The 12695-nt window shown below is 36.6% G+C and overlaps 1 protein-coding gene across 8 annotated transcripts in view; it reads left to right on the top strand.

Moving 5' to 3' along the window:
• Positions 1-12695, top strand: part of hth (homothorax) — a 282966-nt gene that overhangs the window by 167942 nt on the left and 102329 nt on the right. For all 8 annotated transcript variants that reach the window (XM_053757907.2, XM_053757911.2, XM_053757910.2 and 5 more), the window contains one exon: positions 7467-7615. In XM_053757907.2, coding sequence (XP_053613882.1) covers positions 7467-7615 — 149 coding nt within the window. The remainder of the gene's footprint in view (positions 1-7466; positions 7616-12695) is intronic.

Here is a 12695-nt window from a genome sequence, read left to right on the forward strand (position 1 = left end):
TTTAAATGTTCATAGTTGACGATGCGCAAATACCTAAAAATATATTGTTTTTTTTGCAACAAATGGTTGTATAAAATTAACATACTAAATTATACATAGGTATAAATTTTGTGTGTAACAAAATAAAAATACATATATTAATTTAGGATCTCGGAATACAGAAATGACAACCAACCAGAGTCGGGGTATCGGCAATAAAATACCACACCTATCTCAATCGTATCGGCATTAATGAAAACCGCCTGACTATCTGCGCCCAAATCCGGCCCTTTTAGTTAATATATGCGATTTTTATCAGGCCCTCCAGAGCCGAACTCGGTGCCGGGTTAAAAATATGCAAAAATCAGCGCCCGGGGTGAATATTAAGCAATGTAATTTTGTATAATATTCCGCAATTAAAATTCAAATTGAAATCAATGCTCGGATGAATGGGCATTGGAGGGAGGTAATGACGTTTGGTGCTACTATTTTTAATCCTTTAATATGCTGAGGGGTTTGCGATGAGAATTTGGTAATAGGCGACACATATGTCGCCGGTAATCTTGTTATAACCTTCCTTGCAATGGGCGAGGTTAACGGGATAATTCTGATAAAATGATGCGTCTTTGCTGCATTGCTGTTGACGTTTTAAATTACTGTAAGGTTATAAGCCGAATTAATAGCATAAACATTATGTTAATTGCTTTTGTGACCAGTTTAAGACACATGGTTCGTAGATCCCCCTGATCAAGTGGATTCCACGAAATGCAAGTTTTGTTGTATTCAGTTGACTTACATTGTAATTTGCATTGATTAAAAATGACAAGATGCCAATGGAAGCGTTCACTTATTTGTAATCAATTTGACTACTGCCTTACGAATTGAAAAAGATTCAAATAATACAAGAAATGAAACGTGAATAACACATATCTTTAAAATGACAAACCTTCAACGCGAGTACTTAACTCAGCAATAGTCCACGAATCCGCAACTGTTATACATAACTAATCAACTTCCACCATTAAAACAACCGACTCTTAAATCTAACCAAGCGGGTCAGGCTTTATAACCGCCACAATATCGTAAAAGCGACAAACGTTAGGCATGAATCGTTGTGAATTCAAACATTTAGTGTGTACAAAATATTCGTGGATCGTCTCCGAGTTACGGCACACTTAATGGTCCATAAAGGCACCCCATAACTTGGCTATCTGCAGGATCATTCCAAGTGTTATTCCCTCTTAATTGGCCGTTCCGGGCGGAATCGTCAATTTGAGATATTAAACTAATTTTCAATGCCGTGTAATCGCGGAGACGTGATCCGCCATTGTAAGGGTTAGCGTCCTTCTGATTCTGCACTGTCGTAACTTTTATTTCAGTTCATGTGTAATTACTTTGCCATTTTGTGAAATTATGTTTTGGTTGAGTCATTTTAGCTTTAATCATGAATTAAATCTTATACTAGTAAATAGTTCGGCTTTGCTCCTATTTGACGTGTCGATATCCTTGTTGATGCGCATATGAGCGGCATTTTATATTTGTTTGCAATAGCAAGTATGACATTATATAAAAAAAATATTTAGATACCTACGACTTTTATCTTAAAAATACTCTTAGTTGTATTAAATTTCCCAATGTTACTATTAGTATTTTCTAAGTTTAGATGAGATGACGCTAAAAATCCAACGGTAGCAATTTCTTCAAAGACATCAACTTCAAAAATGTTGTCATCCAATATCAATTGCGGCCGGCAACAGCCGGTTTTGATTTAAGATTCTTTCTTAACCATTTATAAACAGCCAATACACAATTCAAGCAATTTGATTACAATAATAACATTGGTCAATCGGAGAATTAAATAAAAATAAAATCAAACAATTTTACGAGTGGAAAGCAGCGCGCGGATCTCGTACATATTATTGTCGCCGCACGAAAGCGCTTCATCGTAAATTCGTGCTTAAATCAACATGATTGTACAATAAGACTGTCAACTCATCAAACACGAAATACGTACACAAAACTTTCGCTTCGCTCGCTCGTCGCGTAATTAAGCTCACGCAGCATTTCGCTAGAACGCTGCGTCGTCGCTTCGGGGGACTATCAGCTCTATATTATTTATTTCTATGCTGGGGTGATTACTTTCAAGTCTTGTTTTCCTGGTAGCTTACGAAATAAATAGATCAATTTTCAAGCTGCGATCGTCGTGTAAAATTCGGGGGGAAAAGCTGTGTTTATTCGTTTGTGTATCTCTAATTTCATTAATTTTGCTGAGAATTAATAATAAAATTAAAGATAAAATCACATTTCAATGTCTGTCTATGCTAATTTCGTATCGAATTCGAAAGTAAAATTTTATTAATTACACATTAAAAACCCGAAATTCTTACTCATACGCGTCTCATTAATTTTTTTTCGCAATTTTCAATTAAACCCTTATAAATATGATAATAAGTTTCATTTAAAGGGATTCCGAATGCATTATATGACACCGATGTTGCCAATTCGTAAAGGTTATAAATATGATGCGGGACATTTTTGTAATTGCAATGCTTGTGAAAATAAAACCGTTTAAATTTATCATTAATTTTTAACTGTGGATATTAATTTATTGCTTGTCGAGATCCGTTAACTGTTAAATGTCCTATGACGTGGTTTCATTCGCAACTGTATATGTAACCAATTTTCATATTTTCAATTGATTTTTCAAATTTGACTTAATATAAAAATGTCATTTTTGACACAAGCTTTTATTGACGTCAATACGTTCAGTATTGCATTCAATGCGTGACCAAAAAACTTCATGTTCGTTCATTAAACCGTTGAGGATTTCTCTCGTCAGGAGCCGTCCCTGGGTGCACCACCAGGCCATGCTTATCATAATAATTGTCATCCAAACTATCAGCTCTGAAGATAATTGAATTACAAGACATGCATACATACATTGCATGTAAAATTGCTTATAAAATAGTAATGTTTTATTTTATAATCGTCATTTAATAAAAATATTTATCGTCATTAAGATAATACTTATAATTATATTGAACTAGTTGCGCTCCACGGCTTCTGTGGGAATTTCGGCATAAAAGTACCCTATGTGTTATTTCAGATTATATTCCACCCGTGTACCAAATTTCATAACAATCCGTCCAGTAGTTTTTGCGTGAAAGACTAACAAACAAACATAAACTATCTCACAAACTTTCGCATATAATAATATTAGAAGGATTTTGAACTATGCTTAAGAACACGTTTAACTTAGTCTAAGTACAGTCAGCAGCAGCATAAGTTACAGCCTGATGCAAACCAATACCAACACAATATTAACTCCTATCCAAAAAAATCTAAAATATACTTTAATGCAAAGCATTAAGGTTGATAGTGTCTGTATAGTTTAGTTTGTGAAACTCTTGGGTGCCAATTTTAATTAGCCCCCACCCCTCGCCCAGATAAGGGTGTTTGCAAATAGGGATTGCAAAGAAGCAATCCATCAAATTGGCAGTGTTACGACACGGCGGTCGTCGTGTAGTGATGTGATTGACATGTTATCGATACGATAACATATACAGATAAATTATCGATATTTTCCGATTTATTTTATACAGATGTTGACAGATACTGTGTCAAACCAATCTTAGTAATATATTATAACTAACAAGCTAATTTCTCTATAAAAAAACCGGGTCTTGGATGTTTATCTATATATGTATATGTTATAAAATATAATATCGTTGAGTTAGTATCCCATAACACAAGTCTAGACAAATATTTCTATAATATTCAGGAATTTTTAAACAATAAATTTTAAATATGACAACTAATGTTTTAAATGTGCTACTTATACTTGACTAAATTAAATTGTGTTTATTTGAAATTAAATTATAAAATGAATTATTGTTGACATAATGTAATCTTGGAAATTAACAATTTTAGAGTTTAATTGATATTTGTGTACCTACATTTGCATGCCATTGTTTGGCAAAATATGTGATACTATTTAATTTTAACATCTTTCTGTGCCATATTTTGTGCGAATAAATGATTCTCGAACTTACTTTGGGGCTAGCTCAATCTCTGTGATTTGTCCTAATAGATTTATTTATTTATTTCTTATGAGTACAGGGAGTTATTGCTAACACAATAGCATAGAATATGGGACTAGATGACACTAAAATCTGTCGGATTTCAAGTCATGATTAACATGATTTCCACCACAGCTTCAATCATTCGTGTTTACCATTTGTTATTACAATTCAAGAGTGAAGCAAACAGAGACATTTTGCTTTTATACTTTGTATTAATTACTTTTTAAAAGGGAAATTTTCTTTCAATGCGTTTCTTTTATATCTTTCACCGTATATGTCCTTTTCCGTACTTGTACCTATTGTATTTACTTAACGAAATTTCAGTAAGAAAAAATGCGTGAAAACTTTGTATTAAAACTTACATTTTATGGGCTTCTAGAAAAGGGTTAGGATAAGACTTTGCTATATACACGAAAATTATTTTTACAATATAATGTATTTTTGTTACAAAAAAAAGATACGGCAATCTCAAAGCTTTGTGTAACAGAGTGATGTGTGTAAAATTATCGACGACATCCCATCACTAGCCGACGCGTGCTTTCGCCTGATTGGCGTAACTCGATAGTCCTGCACTCATTGCCGCTAATGCGGGAGACACGCGATAAATCTCACGGTCGATGCCGCCGCGGGGAAACTATCGATGAGTTATTAAAACTGGCTTTACAATGTTTTACTAGTTTGGTAATTATTATGAAAGTTCTGTCAACATATCTCTGTCATCTTTCTGTGTTCCGGGTTGCATTCACAGCTGTGACGCCCGAAGCCCGAGGTACGCACAAAAAAGAAACCTTGAATTTTGAAGATTTAACTCTGATTTTATGACCGGCTGCCTGCCTCATCAACCTTTTTCGGGAATACGGTTGTAATCTATCACCTGCTAAATGTGTCCCTTAAGTGCCTTGTACGATATCCCCGGGGGTGAATGGTGTGGTCCCATTTTAGGCCACAAACACATACATGAAACTTCACATATGTATGTTTATTTTACGCCTTACTAAAGTAACTTGTACTTTTCTGAAATTATCCCGTGGGTTTGGCGCGTGCTCCCGCACCGTGGTCGCGGATTCGGTGTCCGGTTACTGAAATCGGCTTACCGACGCCATGGGAGCAAACACTGGGGATTATGGCTAATGAGCGTCCCGGCGTAGGTGTCAATTATTGAAGACTAGCGGCTCGCTCCGGCTTCGCTCGGGTAAAACCATAATAAAACTGAAGGTTTCGCATATCTCTGTGCCAAATTTCATCAAAATCGGCCTAGTAGTTTTTGAGTTTACCCATTACGAACAAAAATACAAATATCTCTATATAATATTAGTATGGACTAGCTACAACCGCGGCTTCGTCTGCGTGAATTCATAGACAATTTACCCCGATTTTTGTTTGAAGTAAAAATTAATATATTCTCCTGCAATCATAGACAAATAATTAATAAATAAAGAAGAGTTTCATTGTCCCATTGTTTTAGTCCTGTCCCTCTTCCTGATACACAGAAGGTCATAACGACTACTTAATGAACTAATTAATAAAATTTGTTTATTTCGACTCGTAAAAGTAGATGACAGAAAAGTGTCCATATTTCCATGTGAATACTAATAAATATTAATGTAAAATGTCTGTCTGTCACGCTTGTCTAAATCGCAGGAGCAAATTCGATGATGTTGGTTAATACCGCGGGCGAAGCCGCCTGCCTAGCTAGTCTGTTAATAAATTAAAATTGATCTAATGAACGCCATTACAAATAAACAATGTATAATCTAAATAAAACTCTCTTGACTTTTCGCACGCTGTGTGTTTGTTTGTGCGTCCATTTCGGGGGTGTATTATGGGACATTAGGGTGGTGCGGGTGTGGGTCGAGATGAATTAGGGGATTACATCCACTGCTCTATGCAACTGCACTCTGATTTTGCACGCTGATATTTATACAGGGTGATATTGGTCAGGAAACTATCTAATTTTATTTTATAAATGAAAATTTATTTGAAGAAATTCGTTTTTTCAGTATCGATATCGATAATCACATATTCTGAAATCACTCAAAAACTATAGGTATGTAAAAGCGAAATGTATACGCCAAAAGGCAAATTTGTATGCATTGAGTTTAAAACGACATAAAATCCAGAGAAATAAATCTCCGTACACGAATAAAACAATTACACAGACAATAATCCCGTTGTTTTTGTCAAACTGAAACCGTTTTACTGTGTCTTCTACACCCTATATCGCTCTGGGGTAGCTTGCAACACTGAGGGGCGCTGCGTAATGGCCTAAGAGTAATTTTATTACTTTGCCCCTATTACCATCACAATGTGCATGCCACCGGCCGAATGCGATATGCAGACATTCGATACATTGTGTCGCGTTTCATCATTCAAATAATATTTCATCGACAAAATTTTAAAACACATTACGTGCCACACTAAAATGGTAAAGGAAAAGAAAAGATTATGGCGACCGAAACCGTAGCATTCGCTTGTTTATTATTAACAGCGAACAAGAATTACTAGAAGCGCAGAAATAAGACGGAGCTCACACCCCCGTACGTACTGATTCGATTTGTTCCTGTTGCGTTGAATATTTGATACGGCTCAGTGCACACTAATTTGTTTATCGTGTTCCACGTTTCTGCTCTCCTGGTACCTGAGAAGGAATTATTCGGAGTGGATCGTCGAATCGTAAAAAATGATATATATTTTCGTTGTAATTTCCAAATTGAACCATTAACATCATTAATTCTATTAATAGTTAGTTAAATGTCGTGCCTAACGTATTATATGATAATGTTTAATTTAAATTACGGCGTTTGTACAAAATTTTTATGTTTTAATCGTCGTTATCGTACACAAATCTACGCAACAGCCCGCTAGATACTCAGAGTGCGACATACCAAGAATTAATTAAGCGTAGGTACCAAAGATACGAATCAGTGGTGTGGCAGGTGATTAAATAAATACAAGTTGGCGTTTCTAATTAATATGCCAGACGCACGTTGATAAGCGAGCAAGCGAAACATCTCCTACGATTTCTAACCGCTTGGTACTTCGCGATTAACACATTATTATAATTACGCGAAATTTGTCTTGCCTGTGCGTGGAATACAGGATACTCCAAATATATCTCTGTTGTACATATCTATGTTTGGTTTCTCACGGCAATTTTTTTTACCATTACCTTGATTTCTGGATCACCTCTAAGTATAATCTCTAGTACAAAGCCATTAAACCTGGTGTTGCCAGATATCCTTTAAATAGAGTTATTTCCGCCAATATAATGAAAAGAACACGCTTCCATTCGAAACCGAACATTGTCTTCGCAATGCGTTACTTTTGGTGTAATTTTTATTAATTTGCTATACCTGATAATTTTTGATTTTCTCCATGCGTATATATCTCAATTTTTCCCAACAGGCGATGCCAGCAACGCGAGTATCGGTTCCGGGGAGGGAACGGGGGAGGAGGACGACGACACGAACGGCAAGAAGAACCAAAAGAAGAGAGGGATCTTCCCTAAGGTCGCGACGAATATCCTGCGGGCGTGGCTGTTTCAGCACTTAACGGTGAGTGACCTCTTGTGTAATGCTGATGTCCTGGTACTGCGGCAATACCGAGCGTGGAGATGAATTATGGTAATTAAATGAAAAGTGTTTTCAATCCTGAAATTTAAAAATGTATTCAGCAGACTTTCAAAATCGAGAATTACACATTGGTAAATTTGACATCCAAACGTCATTTTAGCCTTTTGAAATTGCACTGTGTCCAAAGGAATATTCAACATTTCTGTATTAAACGAACCGACAACACATGAATTTCAAGCAGTTAGTAAAACTAACTGAAAAGCGGATGAATCCAGAAAACCGGAAGGTGTGCCAACATTCAGAAACTACCTTTTATGCTTTTATGCCAGTATTAGCCGACATGTAAACAGAAATTGCTATAAAATGCCTACATATTGTCACTATTGTCCCAACCATGTTCCAAGTTTGAAAAAAAAAAAGATTTACAATAGCGCGGCGATGCCACAATGGTGTCAAAGTGGGCAAAATCCCTGTGTACATTTTTTAACCGGTTCGTCGTTTTTAAAAGGTCTATTCGGCCAGACTTTAGCCCAATACTGGTTGTGTATTGTACTCGGCTGTACAGCTTTTCAATTAAAATTTTCCGGAGAGCAATAAATTTTTCATTGCGTAGACAATGCCGTTTGAAAGGGTCACATTTCTAAGCACAGAAACAATTTTGTAGCTGTTTTAAATTTCGGCCATTTTGTATGACGTATTGTGCGAGTGACAAAATTATTTATTTGTCAAATACATAGAGCTAGCTTTAAAAAAAATTGAGTTTGAAAAATAAAGTTAATGAAGAAATGTGTGTGGTTGTCTTGTCCGTCATTTACGTCAAAACGAAAGCAATGGATAGACGTGATAATTGCTATGGGGAGCTGCAGTTTACCAACACCAAATCACTTGAGTTTATGACCAGAAGCGCCATCTACTTTATAAAACGCCATGTACTATCAGATTTTTTCCAAACAAATGTATGTGTTAATCCAAGGTATCAGCTATGCCAAATGCCAAAATTTTTTGCCGTTTTGCCTTGGAAAATTCAACATTAAAACAATCAATTATGAAATGATTGATACAAAAATAGATTTTTTAAAATTTACATTACCATAAAACGTTTAGTATCAAGTAGTCGAGAGACAGTCGCGAGTGCAACCCAGTGTTGCGTAGTAATTTCTAGAATGGCTTTCCGCGGGTGGCGGGGGCGAGGAAGTGCCGTGGGGGGGGGGGTGCAATTTCATTACCGGTCCGGATCTGCGCCCATAAATCACCCAGGCCGAAGAAGGCGCCCGTTCAGTTCAGGTGACGTTCGCAAAGTCTCCTGAGCCTGGTATTTCTGTTTCATTCGCTGCGAGCCGCGCCGAATCCCACTTTCTTTATGGCTATGAATTCCCCGAATTTCCGAGATTCGTTGAGTTATAAGTGAGAATTTTAATTACGAAAACCTTTTACAATTAGCTCGTACTAAAATATTGAGACTGAACACTGGCTGGTTTAAAATTAAAACGGTCATTCTAGTTTTGAAAATTTTAAAGTGTAAGATTTATTTCCAGCCAGCGTTTTCGGAGTTCGAAGTTTAAAAAAGGAGCATCGACAATCGAATTAGGGGGCTTTTAGCGTGTTCAGTTTGGCGCGTTTTTGCGCGTCGCTGTCCACGCCCATTACCGCGTTCCAAATTACTTATAATTGCTTCGCTTAGCGCTAAGTGCTTTCATTATGGGCTCCCTGTAAAACAGTTCCGGTATAGGTCGGGACATGTCAATGTTAACTCTACGATCCAACCTAATCCATTTTTAATCAACACTCCTGCCTCTCTTTGAAACATCGTCTGATTTTCGTTCGATTGCAATGCACTTGAAATTGGCGTAAAAAGATCATTCGACCTACATACCGGTCATGAAATTGCATAGCTGTCAAAGTGACATTTGTAATATTCATTCGATTACCAGCAGCGGGAAATGGAACGCCGCGCGGTGACAGCGCACCACCTGCGCCAGCCACCGTTTGAATTCAGAACAGGCCCGATTGGTCCACGTATCTGTTCTATATTTGAAACAAACGAATCTAGTGCTCAATCATACAGGTTGAATGTTCGAAATTCAAATATGAATGTTTGATTTGCGGTTGCAATTCGAACCGCCTGACGTGATCGAAGAATTAATTCGACTAAAAAGGAAAGTGATCCTGTGTAAGTTTTATGGAATACATGCATTTATTCAGAACTATGTAACCAATATTTGTAATGTCATCAATAGTAATGTCCGTATTGGCTATTGCTTTAGATTTTTTATTGATTTGTAGGAACTGCTTAGGTTATTCTCTGTTCTTTTCTTCTTCTAGTCTTAACGCCTTTCTTGGGGTTAGCTCTCCTATAACACTGCTTGTCAAAGCGATTGCTCAGTTTCAATCGGTCGTGATATATTAACATTTTCATATTCTTTTCACGACTTTCAACGAAATAAAATCAATCAAATCACATTTCTAGGACCTTATTAATTTATTATCAATATTATTTCCATAATTAGCGTCACGTCGCGAAGTGTTAATCATTAATTCATCCAACAGCGTGCGACACCGGTAAATCTCCTTAATACCTTACCTGCGTACGAGCTCCCCCGAAAATTTTCGCAAGAAATAATATTGAATAACGTCGGGAGACTTACGACAAATCCTACATTGCGACCGTAAGCCCTTCCAGGGGGTTCTAGGGGGCTAAAAATAATTATAAGCCCCGTAATCCCGCGACAGGGACCCCGCGGCGCGCAACTTCATATTGTTTCTGGATGTTTACTTCTGCGTGTTTCTTGATCTCTTCGCCTTTTATGTTCGCCTGGTATACCGCAGTCCTATAGCCTTATTAATTATCTGATGTCATTTCTGAAATAAAGAAAAAAACAAAAACATCCACACGGTTTTCTAAGCATAACTTCGAGAAATAATGAAAACAATCGAAATATTTGAGTGTTACCATGTGTCTCCTTTTCTTTTCTTCCCTCCTTTACTCTCGACTATTGCGTAGTGTAGTATCCGTTAGCATTTCTAAAAATTATATCATCTACTCACTGTTGATAGTAAAGCCATTTTTAACTTAACCCTTCACGGAGTTCTGTCCATATCGACCCAAATAGCAGGACCAATGCCAGTGCAGTCACCTTGAGGCAATGCTGTGTCGTGTTGCAACTGGTAGCATAGAAATATATATGAGTATCTAGATAAGAAAATTATATCAATCAATGAATCAATTCGTTACAGAGAGGAAGAATATCTAGAAAAGAAATCACAAAAAATCACCTTAAATCATCGCTTTCTCATATTGAATGTTAGCCGTTATCTCGCTAAATTTAGTTTTATTCAGATTGTAATAGCTATTACTTGACTCCCGTCCACACTCCGATGTGTCTGACCCATTGCTTTCGATAAAACCTGGGTCTATCAAGAGTCCAGATGTCGGTGGGTAGTTGTAAAAGTCATATCAGCCTCTGACACCAGTGTTAGCAATAACACAATCGAAAAGAATGTCAGAATTTGAGATACCATCAGAGTTTAGATTATTATGATTATTTTGGATTTTGAAAGCAATAGCTATAAAATAAATATTCTATATTTTATTAATACACCAGGACATCACAAAGCGGAGGAGGTATATATTGAGAAACGCGGAATTCCTAGACACGCGGTGTTGAGTTACGTCAGTATCGGGTTCGCTTTGAGAGGCACCGCAGCGGAATAGGAGCCGAGAAGTAAACGTTACCAAAGAATTTATACCATATTTATGCACTTAGACGCGAGTTATGCTCTCCATTTCTTATGCGCTCTTGGTACTTTACGATTATTACTTAGACACAGCTTTTATATAAAATTATATGTTTAACTGCAAAAAATATTCCCGTCGTGTCGTCGTGTCATGCGTAATCATTAAACATATCATTAAGAACAATTGTCGTAAATTGTTTTGGTAGGCAAAGCAATTTTCTGTTTGAATTTAAATGTGATTATTGTTTGTTGTGAATTCATTACATTAACATCCATATAAAGCCGTAGGAAGCCTTATACTCTCAAAGACATAATGGAAATTGGAAACGTTAAAAATATATTTGCAAACCAAGAATTTAAAAAATATATATCATAAAAATAGTAACAAAAAGAGTTGAAAGAAACCAGTGCTTGTGTTTTTTTTTTATATGGGCGTTAATATAGATAATTAAGTTTACAAAAATATATCTCAATTTCTGGCCAGTGACGTTAAAAATCGCAGACTACCCTGGCTTTATTTAGGGTAAGGGCGAGTCGTAAGTTTTACTTGGAAGAGGCGACGGCAAATTGCAAGCGAATCCACGGAATGAGAATTTATTAATATTGGAAGACGTGGACTGAGGGATCCTGGGAATTAAACGGTAAAAGGTTTTTTATTTGCCGCCTAAAATGCGTAAATACTCGTTGGCGACGCGTATTTTGATACGAAAATATCCGGGGATATTTTGGCTTGGACGCATCCGAGTGTGCTGGCTGCAAATTACATTTCGAACAAAAGAAAAAAATGCGTGGCACTCTTTGAAAAATAATAATATTTCATTTTGGTTGGCTCATATTTTTGCCAATATGGAGAAAAATCGTTAACACCAACGTACGTATAAAGTAATAATTCAGTCGTTGTTCTTGGTTAAACCAAATGCACAGATAAAATAAAACAAGCTAACAAATTCAGTGAGAGATGAAATCCACTAAAATGAATTTCTAAAATTGTCGCTAATTTTATGTGAGATTTGGGCCCTAATTTGTCTATACCTAATACGTGCGAGGGCCTTATACCTTTACAGCATTTATGTGCAGTCAACAACAGAGTTAGATACTTGCCAAAATTCATTGCAAATTCACCCTTATTACTGTCGCGTAAAGATCAATACCGAGTGTCAAGTTACAGTCTCTCTCTGTTGTACAGTCGACGTTTTAGTTAATTGACAACAACGCCACCTGTAGCATACCATCATATATCAAAAAAGTGTCTATTCTGAATTCATTACCACCAATAATCTTTGACGGCCGCCCGAATCCATCTGGACGCCCGAAGGACGACAGAAAT

Source organism: Plodia interpunctella, chromosome 17, assembly GCF_027563975.2.
Source record: "Plodia interpunctella isolate USDA-ARS_2022_Savannah chromosome 17, ilPloInte3.2, whole genome shotgun sequence".
NCBI classification, from domain to species: Eukaryota; Metazoa; Arthropoda; class Insecta; order Lepidoptera; family Pyralidae; genus Plodia; species Plodia interpunctella.